The following is a 19,181-nucleotide window of genomic DNA, read 5'->3' as shown; positions in this document are numbered from 1 at the left end:
TGCCCAGGGTCTTACAGCTACTAAGTGTCTGAAGCCAGATTTGAACTCAGGTGCTCTATCCACTGAGCCACCTAGCTGCCCCTAAAATGGCTCTCTCAAAGGTCACCATGACACCCTAACTGCCAAATCAAATAGCTTTTCCCCCTATCCTCTGACCTGTTGCTGCATTTGACACTGCTTACCAGGACCCTCCCACTTAAAATTATCTTCTCTTAGATTTTGGGACACTAGGACACTGTCCCAGTATCGCAATGGCCTCCTTGTTTGTCTCTTCCCTTCTCCAAACCATCTTTCACATTGCTACCAAAGTGATTTTCCACAGCCTAGGCCTGCCCCTGCTCACAAACTCCTGTGGTTCCCTATCACCTCTAGGATCAAATGAGTATAGGCTCTTTTGTGCGATATTTAACACCTTGCACAGCCTTCCTCCTTTCTGGCCTTATTCTACGTGATGACTCTCCTTCACACACTCCAAAGTCCAGACAAATCGGTCTTCTTCCTGGCCCTTGCACAAGGCACTCCATCTCCCGTGTCTCTGCACGGGCTGTTCCCCATGTCTACTTCCTTCTTAGCTCTGTCTCCCGAAATCAAAGCTCAGCTCAACCACCACCTGCTATGGTAAGTCCTTCCTGGTTCTCCTAGCTGCTAGTGACTTCTTCCCCCTCCCCCGCCCCTGCCCCGCCATTACCTTGCATTAATTTAGTATAATAGAACTCTGTGTCTATACACACGGACACACACGCAAACATATATATTCCATCTCTATGTGATCTTCTATCATCACATATATAGATATGTGTGTGTGTGTGTGTGTGTATAAAATATGATTGAACACAAACTCTTTGAGGGTAAGGACTTTCATTTTTGTCTATCGGTAGTGCTTAGCACATAACAGGTACTAATTAATGCTGGCTGATTGCTCGGTTCTCTTCCTACCTCTATGGCCATTTCACCAGCTCCTCCTCCTCCTCTCGCTCCCTAGAAGTGTATATTCCCCCAGTTCCGGTCTCACTCTTTGCTCTTCTCTGCCTTGGCAACCCCATCCCTGTTTACTGCTTCGCCTACTCCGTCTACACAAACGATGCCCAAATCTACACTTCCAGACCTAAGCTAGCTTCTGAGCTGTAGCCCTGCATTTTCACTACTCAGTGACTGTCTTCCCTTGAATGCTTCCCTTCTGCCCTATAATATATGAATCATTCAAGAGTTATTATTTTCATTGTATTGAAGAGGGAATGCTCCATCTTCTCCCTCCCTCCCCCATATCTGCTAACAGATCATCATTGTCCTGGTCACCCAGGCTCAAAACTTCAGTCATATTGGACTCTTCCCTCTTCCTCAGTCTCCAAATCCAGTCACCAAGTCCGTTCAGTTCTTCCTTTATAATTTTCCTCATCTATATCCACCCTCCTTCCTTTCTATTCCCTGCACCATTGTCCTAATTCCAGCCCTTCCTGGTATTACCTCACTCATGGACTAATATTATATCTTCCTCAATGGTCTTACTATTTATCTTACTATTACTTCTCTTTAATGCACCCTCCAAGCCATCATCAGATTTACGTTCAGGAAGTACAATTCTGATCATTATCATTACCCTACTAGAAAACAAAACAAAACAAAAATAATAACTCTAATGACTCCCTGCTTCCTAAACAGGGTCCAAAATTCCTACTTCACCATTCAAGGCTCTCCACAATCTGTCCCCCAAATAACATACCAGCCTAATCTCCCAGATGTATATAAACTCCAAAACTCCAGCCAAGTTGAGCTGAGCAAGTCTTTTATATTTCTGGCTCAGCCTTTGAGCACGCCTCTGCCAAGGATGGCTTCCCCATCCTCTCTGCTAATCAACATTTATCTTTGGAGGCTCAGCTTACACTGCTGCCATCTCCATAAAGCCTTCACTGCTCATTCCAGCCAAAAATTCTCTCTCTCTCCTCTGAGATTATAGAGCACTTTGTTTAAGGCAGCTAAGTGACACAGTAGATAGAGCACTGGACCCACAGTCAGGAAGATGGGAGTTTAAAGACAGCTTCAGACACATACTAGTTGTATGAACCTGGGCAACCTCTCCTTAGCCTCAGTTTCCTTATCTCTAAAATAGGGATAATAATAACTACCTCACTGAGTAGCTGTGAGGATCACATATGTAATTCAGTACATGTAAAATACTTTGCAAACTTTAAAACACTATAAATATCAGCTATTACTGTTGTTATTACTCATGCCATTTCACATGTATATGTGTGTGTGTGTGTGTGTGTGTGTGTGTGTGTGTGTGTATACACACACATTCTATTTTCAATTAGGTCATAGGCTCCCTCAGAAAGCCCATATTATAAACCTTCTGAATGCCCCTCAGTGCCTCTCAAAGGGTTATGTAGCACATAGCAGATAGCACCAAAGTACTTACTGAATGAATATTTAGATGATAAATATAGCCTCTTAGACTGACTCACAGACACACACACACACACACACATACACACACACACACACACACACACACACACACACGCACACACAGAGCTCAGAACAGTTTTTCTCCACATTTCTCACCAGGTACTCTGCTTTTGGATTTCCTTGGAACTCTCCATCATCTCCTCTCCTCCCCACCAGCCCTGCACTGGGTATCTGCTCCCAGCCCTTCCTTCCCCTCATTTTCAGCTACCTTTTGTGTGTTGTCTTCCCCTCCTCCCATTAGACTGTAAGCTCCTTGAGGGCAAGGATTGTCTTTGGGGGTTTTTTGTATCCCCAGCACATAGTAGATGCTTAATAAATGTTCTATTATTGTTGTTGTGTTTTGTTACACACACCCAGAAGCTAACAGGCACACAAAGTCACACATATGCAAGCATGACCCCTCAGGCACACAAACATACATTTGAGATTCACAAATGCATGCACACATATATTCACAGTTATCCCTCCAGCTTCATCTAAATTAAATAAAAGTCTCCTTCCTTTGGACCCTGTGACCCTATTTCATCTCACAGAGGCCTCAAGGATGTGTACTAAAACACCAGCCTATGCAGGGGCCCAGGATGAAGCCACAGTGTGGTCCTGTACCAGGCACTATCCTGTGCCTGATACTGATACTGATACTGACCCTCCCCCTTCCCCAGGATGAAGGGATTCTAATGGACAAAGACGTAATCTCTGGGGATGGTGGCCCCCCAGACCTCATCAGCTGTTGTCTGGTGACAAAGGAGCTATATAAAACCCACCCTCCTTCTTCCCCGCCGCCTGTATTGTAGTCACCCCTGTGTGTGTGTGTGTGTGTGTGTACGCACGTGTGTGTACGCACGTGTGTGTGTGTGGGGGGGGACTAGTAGGGGAAAAAAGCAGATATTTGTGGGAAGTGGTGTCCTGTCCTCAGTTACAGGCTGAAGGGCCTCAGCCACAGCCAGAATGGTCCTCACCTCTTTCAGGTGGATTCTTGTAGGTGGCCGGCGCCGCTGTCCCCCTCTCACCCGATCTCGGGTCACATGTTCCAGGGCACAGCTTTTGTCCACCTTAACCTGAAAATGTTAATGAGACTACAGTCAGCTGTCTGCTCAAAGCCTTAGAAGGAAGAAAACAAAATGCTCTGGAATCAAATCCAAAACAACTCCAACCAATTAATAAGTATTGATTAATATAGAGATTATAGATCTAGAGATTAATGGATAGCTTAGGCACTGTTTTAGGTGCTGAGAATACAAAGATAAAAATGAAACCACCCCTGTCCTCAAGAGACTTACATTCTATTGGGGGAGATTTTATATATATATATATATATATATATATATATATGTATATGTATATGTATATGTATATGTATATGTATATATATGTATGCATGCATGCATGCATGTACGCATGTATGTATGTACGTACGTATGTATGTGTATGTATGTGTGTGTGTATGTATGTATGTATGTATGTATGTATGTATGTATGTATGTATGTATGTAAATACATAGAAGGTAGTGCATAAGATACGCTTTGAAGGAAACACAGGGTTCCAAAAACCGCGGGGACCTTCCTTGTTGCCCTTCTCCATCTTTCTTCATCCCTCTCAAGTACGTCTGGAGGCACTAGGAGCACGTCAGCAGGTCGTGTCCCACCTCTGGGCCTCAGTTTCTCCATCCATACAACTGGGATAGCAATCTCTATACCCCCAAAGTTATTCCCTAGCTGAATTGGAGTGACAGTATCTGTCACATTCCTGTACCTCCAACTCACTAGAAATGTCTCAGCAAACATCCAATTGCGTTACAGGCCCTGCCATGGAGCCCACTAGGTTCACAGGGAGCTGTCCACCACAGGAGGATGGAGGGCCACCAGTCTCCTACTTCAGACACAATAGGCATGGTCTCCATCTAAAACAGCACAGAAACAAAGGAAAGCAGATGGAAGGAGGCGAGAAGGGAGGAAGGGGGGAAGGAAAAGGGAGAAAAAGGAAAGGAAGGAGAAGGAGGAAAGGAGAAGAGAGTAAAAGGGAGAAGAGAAGATGGGAGGGAGAGGAGAAGGAAAGGTGGAGGACAGGGAGTGGAGATGGAGAGGAAAGGAGAGGAGAGGAAAGAGGGAGAAGGAGGAAAACGCCCAACCTGGCCTGAGTGTGAATCTTACTCTAGCCTGAAGAGTCAACTGCTTGGTGCTGCTACAGTGGGAATTACTCTCAATCCCTGCCTAAGCCCAGCTTTCATGCGTTTTGCGGCACTCTCAGGAACACCAGCAAAGAGATCAAAACCCACCTATAGCCTCCCCAAAACCCTCAACAGGTGGGTCAGTCACAATGGTCTATCTTCATGTAACAATGAAGAGCTTCCTCAGAGGGACAACAGTATGATGCAGTCAGTGGGGATCTTGCTAGGGAGGTGGTACGGTGGAAAGACGGCTGGATTTGGAGTCAGAGGACCTGGGTTAGAATCCCAGCTCTTACACATACTATCTATGCAACATAGGGAAAATCATTTAACTTCTCTGGGCCTCAGTTTCCTCATCTCTAAAATGGGGAGAAAGGGCTTGAATAAATGACCTCTAAGTTTCCTTCCAATTCAAAATTTATGATGCCAGGAGCCTATAAGTCAAAGATGACATTCTCAGTTCTTTCAAAGCCTCAGTGCCAGCATGAAAGGAAAAAGGAAGGAAGCAGGGTGTGTAGCTATGGCTACAATCATATCAGAAGACCTGCTACAGGCTCTAAGGGCCCTAAAGGCAAAGGCTGGCCTCTGGCTAACACCGCAGAGCCCCTTAATCCTCAGGACTGTTTTTTCCCTTGGCCATAATCTGTACCCTCTACTTTTGGTTTTTATTTTTCCATCCCAGCCTATGAGTTCATTAGCCTAGGGAATGCTTAGTGTAGAAATCCCACTAATTCAGGCTAACAACTTCATTGTAATTTATAGTTTTAGAAAGCAAGATGGGGGCATCCAAGGTTAAGTGACTCACCCAGGGTCACAAAGGCAAAAGTGGGAACTGAACCCAAATACTATTGACTCCAAGGTCAGGTCTCTGTCTGCTATACCAGAATATCTGTCTTCCTTTATCAGAATTTCTATATCCTGCATCCTAGCCTTTTGCTGCCAATAATTGGAAAGGATCTGACTAATGTGAGCTAAGCTGCATCTCACTGATAACAGGTTTAATGAATTGCGACTTCCCAGGTATTCACACTTTGGCAGGAGGTAATGTCTTTTCCCAAAGGAATCAATGACAAGACTTATTTTCAAGATGTGTGAATTTCACCAGAGTGGGTCCCCCCTCCACTGATACATATCATAGCTCCTATACCACCAGGTAGACTGTTAATGAAAATTCATCACCCTGTGGCCATCTCATGGTGAGGCTTTGAATTTAGGAAGGCTGGTCCTCAGATGAGAGATAAACTGTCTGTCCATGGGCCCATATTCAAAGCCTTTCCAGACTGGGAGGACCCAGGGTGACCACCCTGATTGCCACATCAGAGCAATACTTTTCACGGAAGGAATAACAACTTACACTTAGATGGTGTTTTAATATTTATGAGAGGCAATGTGGGGGAGTGGATAGAGGCAGAGTTAGGATTCCTGCCTTTGCTACCCCCTGCCACTGTGATCCTGGGCAAATCCCGTAACTGTTCAGTGCCCTGGGCAACCGTCTAAGAGTGTCAGAGATGTCCCAGAGAAGATGCTGACCTGTACTAGCAGAGGGAGCTTCCTCATGCTGAGGCTCTCTATGCCAGTAGAGGCAATCAGTGTTAAGTGATTTTCCCAGGGTCACATAGCTAGTAAGTGTCTGAGGCTAGATCTGAACTCAGGTCCTCCTGATTCCAGAGCAGTGTTCTATCCACCGCACCCCCCAGCTGCTCCAGTTTGGGACAGATTCAAAACTAGTGGATCTGTTTCTGGCCTCTTCAAAAATCACACTCATGCTGTGGGCAACCCTACCCACCGATCCCACATAGAGAAAGGGCCAAGCAAGAGCTGAGGCAAACCCACTGTCTTCTGCTGCTGACTAGTCTTTATGGCTCCGAGCAAGTCACTTCCCTTTTCTGAGACTCAGTTTCCTTCTCATAAAATGAGGGGAGCAGGCTAAATGAACCCCAAGACTGTTCCAGTTCCAGCCTAGGACTCTCACCTCATCAAAGGCTTTGTTCTTGCCTTTGTTGATGCCTTCATTGAGGGCTTTGATCCAGGACTCCTTCTCCTCCCCATTCTGAGCCTGGAATTTGATGTCATGAACCTGTCAAAGAAATAATACAGTTTAACAGGTTTCAGATGTTGTCTCTATTAGGGCGTGCGTCTGAACTACAACCTGCAAAGTGACAGAGAACACAGTCTTTAAGGGCAAGACTCCACCTTACCCCCCACCCCACTCCCAATCACATTTATTCAACTTCCACCCCCAAATAATCTCTCAGATACATGAATGTTCCTCAGCCAAGGCTGAGGCATCTACATGTTTGGGGAGTGGAGAAATAATGGAATTACAATGTTTTCTAATCCTCAGACCCAAGCACAACACCTGATACTTTCATTTGGGAAAAGGGTGGTAGGTAGGAAAACAGGAGGAGAAGAGGGGGAGGGGAATAAGAGCAGAGAAGAAGAAGGGAAAGGCAGAAAGGGCATTCTAAGGGAGCTTGCAACTGTTCCCAATTGGAAAAGCAGAATGAAGATGATGGAGTGGAAAGACCTCCAGGGCTGAATAAAAATAATAGCAGCTGACATCTCTATAGCACTTTGAAGTTTACAAAGAGCTCTCTGCTCACAACAACCCCAGTTGGGTTATCTCCACTTATCAAACTGAGGAGAGTTGGCCCAAAGACACAACTAGTAAACATCAGAGCCAGGATTCACAGTGAGGTCTTCTGACTCCAAGTTTAGTGCTTTATTACACACTACACCTATCTCCATTCAACCCTGGTAGAACTGAAACCAGCTCCCCTAGCCACACACCCCTTAACCCCAGCTTAATGTCAGGAAACCTGGGTTCAAGGCCTACCTTGGTCATTAACTCACTGCTTGGAAAAGATCCTAAATAATAACCAGAGTCTGTTCTTGTCATTCACTATCACCCTAAACTCCCCACTCACACTCTCCCTCAAATCCCTGTACCCAAGTCTTTCTGACCAGAGTCCCTCCCTTCTCTGTCCATTCTGTGCTTTGTTATAAGAGCACAACTGTCTACTGACAAAGTTCCACCTTCCCTCCCCACACCCCATCCAGGACACAGGCTCCTTTCCCACCAAAGAGAAAGGGAATGGTAAGGAGAGAAGAGGGATATTCAATTGATTTAATAACCAATTAGCCTTCAAATAGCAGCTTAAATTTATAGAATACCTCATTGTGTGAAAGCATCAGCAGAAGCTTTATTATCACCATTTTATAGATGGGGAAAGTAAAACTCAACTCCACTTGTTAGAACTGGCAGGGATGTTGGACATTCTACAGACCAGGAGTTCTTAAATCTTTTTTGTGTTATGAACCCTTCCGGGAGTCCAGCCACACCTCTTTTAAGAAGAATGCTTTTAAATGTATAAAACACAATATATAATATTACGAAGGAAACCAATTATATTGAAATAAAGATGTCAATTTTTTCCCATCTAGGTTCAGGGTCACCCTAGAGATACAATGGAGCCCCAGTTAAAAACCCCTCATCTGGACTGATCTCCTCACAGTGAGAGAACTGAGTCCCAGAGAAGAAGAGAGATGGGATTCAGCCCAGGTTTCCTGGCTCCAGGTCTAAAGTCCTTTCCTCTCTATATACCACCTTTCCTCTCTCCAAAAAATCCATTTATTTGTTAGATTTGTAGAAGGTATTTCTCCTGTCTCTACTTTGTTATTAAATATCAGCTTCCCCACTTTCCATGTTATATAATACCTTCTCCTCACAATTCATTATTATATAACACCTTCCTTTGCTTTTATATTATATAGAAACATTCCCAGCCCCTCTCCTCACCACCCAAGCTGCAGCATAATATAGTGTATATGGTACTGGACTTGGAGTCAAGAAGACCTGGGTTCAAATCCCACCTCAGACACTTAGTAACTCACTAGCTGGACAAATCACTTAATTTCTCTGGGCCTCAGTTTCCTAACATGTAAAATTAGAGGGTTAAGAAATCTATGATAGGCAGCTGGGTGGCATAGTAGATAGAGCTGTGGACCTGGAGTCAGAAAGACCTGAGTGCAGCTCCAGCCTCACACACTTTTTAGCTGTTTGACCACGGGCAAGTCACTTAACATTGTCTACCTCAGTTTTCTCATCTATAAAATGGGGATAACAACAGTATCTACCTCTCAGGGTTGTTGTGAGAATAATATTTGTAAAGTGCTTTGTATTTTTTAATTTTTTTTAGGCAATTGGGGTTAAGTGATTTGCCCAGGGTCACACAGCTAGTAAGTGTTAAGTATTTGGTCTGAGGCCAGATTTGAACTCAGGTCCACCTGACTTCAGGGCCGGTGCTCTATCCACTGCGCCACCTAGCTGCCCATGTAAAGTGCTTTGTAAACCTGAAAGCCCTATACAAATGCTAGCTATGAGCTAGTATTATCATCATCCTATGACTTAACCATGTACTCATTTGCATGTAGGTCATCAAGTAAAAACTAATTTCTCCCTCTCCTCAGCAACAGACCACAGAGATAAAGGATGGCAGCTCTGGGATGGGAATAAAGGAGACGTTGTCCCTGGAGAGGCAGATAGCAGGAAAACAATACCCTCTAACCAATGCATGTTTCTTCCACACTCTTAAGATACGGGTCTTCATATTTGGGGAACATAGGGGTAGTACATTGAGTCAGAAGAAAAACCAGGTTCAGATTCAATGGAGAATGGCGGTAGCATCAATGGACCTCTCCCCCTTGCCTCGAACTCCTAACTTCCCAGGCTTCTTCCAGTTCTCAGCTAAAATCTCCCCTGTACGAAGCCTTTCCTAGTCCCCTTCAACACAAAGGCCTTCACTCTGAGCTTATCACCAGTCTCTCCTGTATGTGTCTTGCTTGTACGTAGTTTTTTGCATGCTGTATCCCCCATTAGATTGTAAGTTCCTTGAGGGCAGGGACTATTCTTGCCTTTCTTTGCCTAAGTAGCCCTAGCACTTAGCACAGCACCTGACACACAGAAGACACTTAATAAATGTTTGCTGACTTGACCAAGAGACAAGTAAACCCAGATTTCTGTCCCATGTTAGCCACTAATTAGCTGTGACTTGGTCAGATCTCTTCATGTTTGAGCCTGAACCCCGTTTCCCTGGTGTGTAAAGATGAAAGGGTAGGACTAAGCTGCTTTGATTCAATGAGGGGTATCCCATTTTCAGACACACTGGAGAGAATTGGAAATGCAAGAGAAATGCACAAGGCACAAGTGTTATGGATATGCAAAAATTCATCAGTTACCCAGGGCCTCCTACTTTCACTGCCACAACTACCTCCCTCTTACCCTAGACAAAGAATTCCCTATCATCACCATTAATGATAAAGTCTTTTCTGCCTGCCTTTTTTCCCTGAAGGAAGTGGTTAGCTCTGGAAGGTAGCAGCTCATTCCCCAGGAAAATTACATTCTGGGAACCTCAGGCTACAGAGGAAGAATGAAATTCCAGTTAATAACATCATATCACACTTTATCCTTTCCAAAGTACTTTCATATCCATTATCTTACCTGATCCCTACAATCCTATGAAGTAAACTAGATGGGGACCCACTCTACCAATAGAGAAACAGAGGCCCAGAAATTTCCAAGGAATTTCCCAAGGTCACAAAGTGGCACAAGGCCTCAAAGTCTCCCAAGTTTTCCATTGAACCAAGCTGTCCAGCACCCTCACCCCTTCAGGAATAAAAACATTTAAAAAAAAAACTTGTCTAGTCAATACAGTGACCATCGGGTCACGATGGTGATCTTCAAGGGCTTCCTCCTAGAAACATGGGCTCAGCTTCACACTGGGACTTTTAAAAAAGGGGGAGGAGAGGCTTTTAAAAGGCCTCCTCTCATATCATATTTTAGAATCCTCCATTCAGCTGTTTCAATTTCCCTGACATATTTCAAGCCTTTCTCTTTAGCCCAAATGAATAAAGGGCCGCAGTAAGCTGGATACAGGCCAGAGAGACTGATGTCCCAGCATAAGAAAAGAAAAAAGAGAGAAGGAAGAAGAGAGAAAAAGGAAGAAGAAAGGAGAGAAGAGAAATAAGAGAAAGGAAGGAGAAAGAAGCAAAAGGAAAAGGGAGAAAAAGGTTAAGTGGAAGCCAGCCAAGACAGCAAGGGCCAGAATTGAGCACCAAATTATCCCAGCAGCCCCACAGCCGTGCTGACAGTGTCTGAGCATGACCTCATGGGTCAGGGGCGTGGGGACCCAGGGAGGCACAAAGAGAGGGGCTATACAAGACACTAGGGCTTTTGTTTATTTAATTAAAGTGGGGGGAAAGGTCCCTGGACTAGACAGCATTGCCCACGTGACTTCCATAGTCAGGCTTGTGGAATATGAAGGAGAACACACAGGGAGATTGAAAACATCCTGGAGACTGGCTGATGAGGGGGGTTGGAGAGGGAAGAGAGGGATGGGGATGACCTACTCCAGGAAGAGAGCACAAGGAGGAGGGCATCTCTAACACAGAGGCCCCTCTTCCCAAGAGAACTGGACTGCCTCCCTGCCTGCAGGCATATACAGCTCTAACAAGGAGAGCGCCTTCCTTATAGCAGGCTCTGGGGCAAAGGAGGGGTGGGGGTGAGGGGCCGAGGGCAGGGAGCCTGCTCCAGGAAATCAGAGAGAAAAAGGGAAATGTAGTAACCCCTAGGCCCCCTGCCCCAGGGGACGCCTAAGGCTTCATAGCCTCCTCTCCCTCTACTTCTCACTGCTGGGCAGAACTACATGAAGACAACAGGCATGGGGGCTCCCCGAGAGTGGGAGACCTATCACCTCAAACTGGACCAACTCCTTTCCCCTTCCCCCCTCCCCATTCATTTACTCCAACAAGCAGGTTATTCCTGTTTTTACCCTCGGGGAAAAAGGCAGGGGGTTAGACTAGATGACCTCTAAGGTCATTTCCCAGGCAAAGATTCTATGAGTGCCCAGAAGCTCAACCAGATGGGGGAGATGGGGGGAGGGGGATTTGAGGATGCCCATCTAATAGAGGCTCTTATTACCACCTACCTGGACTGTTTTATTAGCTTCCTAATAAGACTTACCGCTTCTACTCTCTCCAAACAATGTCACTCATCTGCTCAAAACTCTCTCCGATGGCTCCCTATTATCTATCAAAGTATAATCTTTGACTCCACTAGACTCTGGAGCCACTTCCCCTTTTCAACTCCCTCTAGTACGATTTCCACTTTAAGTGGACTAAACTCTGGTGTCAATCAGGTGCTGTCCCTGTGTACTTTCAAAGCTTTCCTGTCTTTAGACACACTGTTGCCTACTCCCGGAAAGCCTCCTGCTGCCCTCAACCCTATGGGATTGCCCCATACATCCTTTAGCACCTCCTCCCAGAAGCCTTCCCTAATTCCCTTCCTCAATTAATAATGACCTTTCTGCCCTCAGACTTCACAAAGTACTTAGTTTGCATTTATCTTATACATTATGTTGTATTATTTTGTTACATTATGCTATATTATGTTTCTTGTTTATAATTATGCCATATCCCCAGATATACTATAAACCCTGAAAAAGCCAGAAATATGCCTGATTCAGACTTTGTTTTCTCCTGATGACCTAAAACAGTACCTTGTTCAAAGGAATTGCTTATGAAATTTTTGTTAAACTGAATTTGTTGAAAGCCAGGTTCTAGGGGCATGTTAAGGATCCCTGGGCTTCTCTTCAGTTATGAGTCATAGCTCCTCATGCCCTGCCCTATCTTCTGAAGGGCAGGATGCCAAGCACATGAGGGTAGTCTCAAATGTCACGGGACCTTTCTTGGACACATAGGACACTAGAAATGTCAAGATGCCACAAAAAAGATGAAGTTTCTGAAGACAGAACAGTTCAGATTACTGTTCCCATAGTTTAAGTCACCTGACACCTGGAATTTGGGGTTTCCAGATATTTTAGCTCTGTGGTTGTAAGCACTCACAGTCCTAGGGTCCATCACTATCTCCAGCCTTAGAGTCACCTACCCCTTAATCCTAGGGTTATTAAAAAAAAAACAGGCCTATGATCACATTTTTCTGAACTCCACAGCCCCAGTGAGCAAAATGACCTCTCCTTTTCTATGCCTTTCCTGCTCTATCCCATAAAGTGGCAAGGGAGCCTCTGGGATTCATTATAGGAGGAAAAGAGGTGAAGAAGAGAAGGAAGGTGGTGAGATTGAGAAAGGAAGGAAGAGCAAGAAGACAGGGAGAGAGAATAAAGGAGGAGGGAGGGAGGGAAAGAGAGAGAGAAAGGGGGATAGAGAGAACAAGAAGTGGAAGAGACAGCAAGAAAGGAGAGAATGAGAAAGAAAAAGAAAGAGGGAGAGGGCAAAAAAAGGAAGGAGGGAGAGAGGAAGAGAAAGAGAGAAAGGGGGATAGAGAGAACAAGAAAGGGAAGAGAGAGAAAGCAAAAAAGGAGGAGGAAAAAGTAAGAAAGGGGAGGAGAGAAGGAAAAAGGTTAGGCAAGAAGAGAGGGAGCAAACATGAGCAAATGAACTCCCACCTGAGGATCCCACAGCTTCTCCATTTCTGCCCTCCCTAGCTCCATTTTGGATATTTCTCAGAAACAGAGTCACCCAGAATTTCAACATAGCACCCTGCTCTCCTCTGCAGTCCACAGAGTCCTCCAAAAGCACCACTCTAAACATCTGACCTTCCAATTGTCCCTGAAACATGCCTAGAGGTGTGGCCTTTCCCTCCTTCCTCCCCTCTTCAGGCTATTCCCCTCCCTTCATTCATATACCCCTTCCAAGTGGTTCGCGGGGTCACCTAGGCTTCTAGAAATGGAGGCGGAGGGAAGTGGCTGAAGCCAGAGAATAGCTGAACTGAGGGGGTCATGAAAACCCTGAACCACTGCTCACCCTAACAGATGACACACAAAGGCATCATCCAGAAAAATGTTTTTGCTTTTTGTTCGATTTATTATCAGGGGATTGAGGGAGAGGGAGAACATGGTAAGATAGAGCACTGCCCCATGATACCAATAAGGCAGGAAACCTACTGGCAAAGGCCAGTTTCCCCGACATACCCCCAAAGCATATCTACATAAGAAAATTTACACAGGGTCAAACAAAGGCAGAGAAACATACATAGGCCCTCCACATAAACACACACATGCATACACACTCCCACCCAGACCTGGGAGGAGAAGTGCAGGTTCTAAATCTTCAACTGGGCTTAGCCATAAAGCCATTCTCCCAAAGGAAATTCAACGGCCAGACAAACCTCTATCAGGGAACAAAGATCAAGTAACTATTGTCAAATGGCACAAACCTGGCCTTAGGAGCAACCTCTGCCCCAGTTCCATTGACTTCTCTTACTCTAAAAAGCCAATACTTATAACAATAATAATAATAATATCAATATTAATAATAGCTAGCATTTAAGAAGAGCTTTAAGGTTTGCAAAATGCTTTTAAAATATTATCTTATTTTTCCTTACAACAACCCTAGGAGGGAGCTACTGTTATTATCCTCATTTTACAGATGAAGAAACTGGGGCAGACAAGGTTAAGTGACTTGCCCAGGGTCACACAGCTGGTAAATGTCTGAGATCAGATTTGAACTCTGGGTCTTCTTGACTCCAGATCTCTTGTTCCATTCACTTGGACACCTGGACTGTGAGCTGCTCAAGGGTGGGGACTGTCCTTTTCCTTTCTTTGCATCCTTAGGGCTTCATGGAGTTCCTGGCCTATTGCTGGGGCTTAATAAATGTTTACTAAGTGACTGACCTAGCAGCCTCAATCCTAGCTCTGGTTTGTCCATCTTCCTCTAGGGCAACAGGAAGCCCTGAACGACTCCAGGGCTCAATGACATCCTCGAATCTCTCTACTGCCTCCTAGACTTCATACCTTGAGTCAGAATCCATCCCTCACTGGGAGGACAAGGGTTAATGAGCTAATACTCAAAAACACAAAGCCTCCAGTGCACAAGGTACAACAAGTATGATCAGGCACCAGGAAAGAAAGGAGTGGTAGAGAAGGAGTAGCTTGGGCTGAGGTGTAGAAATGCTCCATGGAGTCTGGGGGAGGGACAAGATGACCTCGGGGGAGGGGTGCAGAAAAATGAGTTGGCAAAGGGAATCTATGATTCAGCCTCACACAATTGTCCCTGCTGCACATCATAAATGGAAAATGCTGGGTGGGTAACGCAGCATACCACACAGCTGCACATAGAAGTTGAGGAGGGGGGTGGGGGGAAAGAGAACGCAATCTGAACTCTGTCTCAACATCTGTGAAAGTATGCTGTGTGTCAACACCCACTACAGACTTCTAGCCAAAGAAAAAATGGTACAAACAGAAAACTTTTCATTTGCAACCCACTCCCCCCAACCTTTTTTTTGGACCACAGAAGAATCTTGCCAGCAAGAAATCATACTCAGGCTCAGAGAGAAATGAAATCTGGGAAATGGGGAGGGTGGAGCTCTTTAAAGCCCTGGGATCTCCCAGCAGAGAATGACAGGGGTAGCACCTAGAAATTCAGAGAGGTCAATGCTGAGCTCATGCCCAGGGGCTAGGGGAGTCAGATGAGGCCAATGCCCCTCCAGTCCTCCTTCCATGGTGTTTTCCAAACACTATTAGGGATAGGAGCAGGGAAGTTTGGAGTGGGGGAAATGGAATAGGAATAGGAAGATCGCCATGGGTACCTCAACACCTAGAGGCCACCTGAATCCAGGGGTAGCCAACCTATCCTCGGGTTATATCCCAAAGTCCCCACTCTCTGGCTCTCCAGAGCTCAAAGTAATTCAGTTCCACATCTTCCATTTCCAAACCTCCACCTCAGACTTAAAGGAGCATATGCATACAAACTGCCCCTGTCCGACTCCATTTCCCCTATGGAAAACTAGGGAGTAGGATCCGCTGAGGTTCAGTCAGGGTCAGGTTCCACTGACCAGTAACCCACCAAAGGAAAACTTAGAGAGACAGCCTGGGTACAGACCGTCTCCTGGCAGAAAAGGCTGGGAGGCTGTGCTAAAGATCTGCTTGCTCAATACAGAAAGAGGTTTAAATGCATCTCCTGTCAATAATCAACTGGGGAGATGTCCAAGAGAAAATTATTAAAAGGACCCACCTGTAGCAGGCACCTCAGTCAGACCACTTCAGATTCCAATTAATGTAGAATCTTTATGTGGCCATGGGGGGAGGGGCTGTCTGGTCAAATCCAGCAGCCTTTTAGTTAAGCCCTTAGAAGTAGGGGACAGAGGCGTGCTGCCCTGCACATCCACGAATTCACCCAGGCACATCTAAAGAGGCAGCTCATTGGAGGGGCCACAGAACTGAGCTAGACACAGCAACCATGCATTAGGCATTTTCCAGAACCATCCCAGCTGGAGGAAAAGAAAGTCCACTTATCAAATGAAAGGCAGCTTAGCATAGCAGAAAGGGCTTGGAGTCAGAAGAGACCTGGGTTCAAATTTCACCTTTCATCTTACACACTTACTAGCTAGGAGACCTTGGGCATTTCCCAAGGCTTTCCCTGGTCTTTTCCAAGGCTCCATTCATTCATTTGCAAAATAGGGATAAAAACACCATAGAGGCTTGGAAGGGTAGTCAGGAAGTTTACCTGAGATGATGCACACCTTAAAGCACTAGATATTATGTTGTTGTTATAAATATTGATATTATTAATAAGTATAATGCATGATTTTAAATTAATAATTAATAAAAATCATTAATTAATAATATGGTTTTCCAAAAGGAATATCCTTTGTCAGACTCTGTTCAGTTGTGTCCGACTCTATATGACCCCATGGACTTGGTCTTGACAAAGATATTACAGTGATTTACCATTTCCTTATCCAATGTGCTCCCAATTTACCAATAAGGAGCTGAGGTAAATAAGGGTTAAGTAACTTGCCCAGGGTCACACAGCTAGTGAGTGTCTGAGGCTGAATTTGAACTCAGATCTTTCTGGCTCCAGGCCTGGTGCCACAGACCCAATTAGATGTCCTTTTGTCAGATTACATGTCTTATTTTCGGTCTGAAAAATATGATGAACATAGTGCTAGGTCACAAAGCTTATACAAAATGAGATTATTTGTCCAAAAGCACTTAGCACAGTGCCTGGCACATAGTAGGAGCTATATGAGTGATTGTGCTTTTCCCTTCCTCCTTCGTGGAGCTTATAGGACCATCTTCCCAAATGGGATGATAGAAGACCACTGTACTTGCAGTCAGGAGTACCTGGGTTTGTCTGCTAGTTATATTACACTTGCTAGATGTGGCTCCCTGGACAAGTAAGCAATTTGTAAACATCAAAGCAGGGAGTCAAGGTACGAAGTCATAAGGGGGAAGCAGGGCACAGGTAGGTAGCACAGTAGTCAGAGCACCACACCTGGAGTCAGGAAGACCTGAATTCAAATCCAACTTCAGACACGTACTAGTTGTGTGACCCTGGGCAAGTCACTTAACCTTGTTTGCCTCAGTTTCTTCATCTGTAAAATGGGCTGGAGAAGGAAACGGCAAACTGCTCCAGTATTTTTGTCAAGGAAACCTCAAATGGAGTCATGGAGAGTGAGAAACAACTGAACAACAACACTAAAACACTAAATAAATACCAACTATTATTATTACCAATAGTACAGGATTGCTGTGAAAGTGCTTTGTAAACTTTAAAACAGCAGAGTAATGAAAGCTATTATGAATAATAACAGTAAAATGTAAACTATTATAATTTTCTTTTAAAAAATTGTTTTGATGGTCGTTGTGATAGAATGGATCTCAAGAGCTGACCTTGAGTCCTGCCTGTCATACGTAATGACTGTGTGACCCTAGGTAAGCGTACAACCTTTCCTCTATCAAACTCTCTAAGCCTCTGAGGTGAAAAGGAGGTGCCAACCTGCACTGATGAAGGGAATTCCTTCCTCCAATGCACTATGGTGATGTCTAAATGAATACTAGCCAACAAAAATGAATTATGAGGACTTGGGATAGGAAGTGTAGAGAGAAGGAAAGGGGAAAAAGATGTCTTTTCTTACCTTGTTCCCAGGAGATCGAAGCAAAATAAACCGATGCTTCTTCTTTAAGAGAGCTCGATAGTCTTGGCACTTCTCATAGCTTCCCAGTTCTACAGTCTCTATGCAGTTCTGCTCATCCTGGGGAGAAGGAAAGAAAGGTGATCACCAGGTTAATTAGAGGATGAAATTCTACCTTAGTCCCAACTCCTGCACATGCGTGCGGCGCGTGCACACACACACGCACGCACACACACACGGCTGGAGCTTAGGAAGGCTAGCAGTCACCCCTAGGGTGCTATACGTAAGAAGAAAGGGTAGTACACAAGAGAAATTTTAAAGTATTACTTTTTAATAAATGCACAAGTTTTACATCAAGTATTTACTGGTGGAAACCTCTTGAGTTCAGAGTGAAGTTCAAACTAGTGAAGGTTCAAAGCTACTGGTGGACGATTATGAACAAGGGGTACAATTTTCAAACCTGGCCAAGCAGGTCTCTACATCATGTCCCTTAGACTGATATTGATGAGATATGATGGAGCAGGCACAGCTGCCCATGGAAACAACTTCCTAGGGATGTTCAGCATCAAAGGTGACCACAGCATACTGGCTTTCCCTGACTTGCAGATTCTTGATTTATAAAAGAGCTCTGGGCAGGGGGACTGGCTACTGAAGGTCCAATAAGAAAACAAACATTTACAGTATGAGTTCTGAATAGCAAGGTACACCACTGAGCACTAGAGACACAATTCAGCATAAAGAGGTCTTGCCTTTGAAAGCCTTACTGCCTAGGTGGGAGACAGGATATACAGGAAAAAAAAATAGTAACAATAAGGTAGAATCCTAGAATAAGGTAAGAAAGAAAAAAGGAAGGAAGGAAGAAGAGAGGGTGGGAAGGAGAGAAGGAAGGAAAGAAGGGTGGGAAGGAAGGAAGGAAGGAGGGAGGGAGAGAGTAAGGGAGGGAGGGAAGGAAGGAAAGAAGGGTGGAAAGGAAGGAAGGAAGGAAGGAAGGAAGGAGGGAGGGAGAGAGAAAGGGAGGGAGGGAAGAAAGGAAGAAAGAAAAGGAGGGAAGGAGGGAAGGTAATTGAAGCATTTTTTTCAATACACAGAGGAGAACAAAAGGAAGGCCAGAAAGAAAAACAAACATGAAGGACAGCTTTGAAAGTTACTTGTGGGTGAAAAAGACTATGCACTTCCAGACAGAGAAGTGAAAGACTCAGATTAAGAAATTTTTTTTTGAGGGGGAGACATGGTCAAATTTGTTTGGCTTGATTATACATGTTTGTAAGAGGGGGTTTTGTTTTTCTTGCTTTCTCAGTTGGGAGAGTAACAGGAAGTGATAGGGAGAGAAAGAAAATCTTGATATGAAAAAAATTAGTTTAAAAAAGTTTATATGTCAGATTTATTATATACTTTAAAAGCATGATGTACATAAGAGAGTTTCACAGTCCCTAAAATGTCGGCTCTAGTCTGCAGTTTCACCACTGGGTCCTCATTAACTTATTTTACAGATGAGGAAATTGAGGTAAAGAGATTTGCTCAGAATCACTAATGCAGTTAGTGGCAGAACCAGAATTCAAACTCAGCTCTTCTCATTCCAAATCCAGCGAGCTTTTTCATATGCTATATGGCCTTTA

The 19,181-nt window shown here is 44.6% G+C and overlaps 1 protein-coding gene across 2 annotated transcripts in view; it reads right to left on the bottom strand.

Annotated features, from left to right (window-relative positions):
* PLEKHO2 (pleckstrin homology domain containing O2) overlaps positions 1–19,181 on the bottom strand; it is a 40,434-nt gene that overhangs the window by 7,141 nt on the left and 14,112 nt on the right. For both annotated transcript variants that reach the window (XM_020983604.2, XM_078151207.1), the window contains exons 3-5: positions 17,569–17,685; positions 6,607–6,711; positions 3,426–3,524 (exon numbers count right to left, since the gene is read on the bottom strand). In XM_020983604.2, the coding sequence (XP_020839263.1) occupies positions 3,426–3,524; positions 6,607–6,711; positions 17,569–17,685 (321 nt within the window). The remainder of the gene's footprint in view (positions 1–3,425; positions 3,525–6,606; positions 6,712–17,568; positions 17,686–19,181) is intronic.

This window comes from Phascolarctos cinereus, unplaced genomic scaffold, assembly GCF_003287225.1.
Source record: "Phascolarctos cinereus isolate Bilbo 61053 unplaced genomic scaffold, phaCin_HiC Scaffold_3;HRSCAF=262, whole genome shotgun sequence".
Taxonomy (NCBI): Eukaryota; Metazoa; Chordata; class Mammalia; order Diprotodontia; family Phascolarctidae; genus Phascolarctos; species Phascolarctos cinereus.
This window is presented reverse-complemented; position numbering and strand designations above follow the sequence as displayed.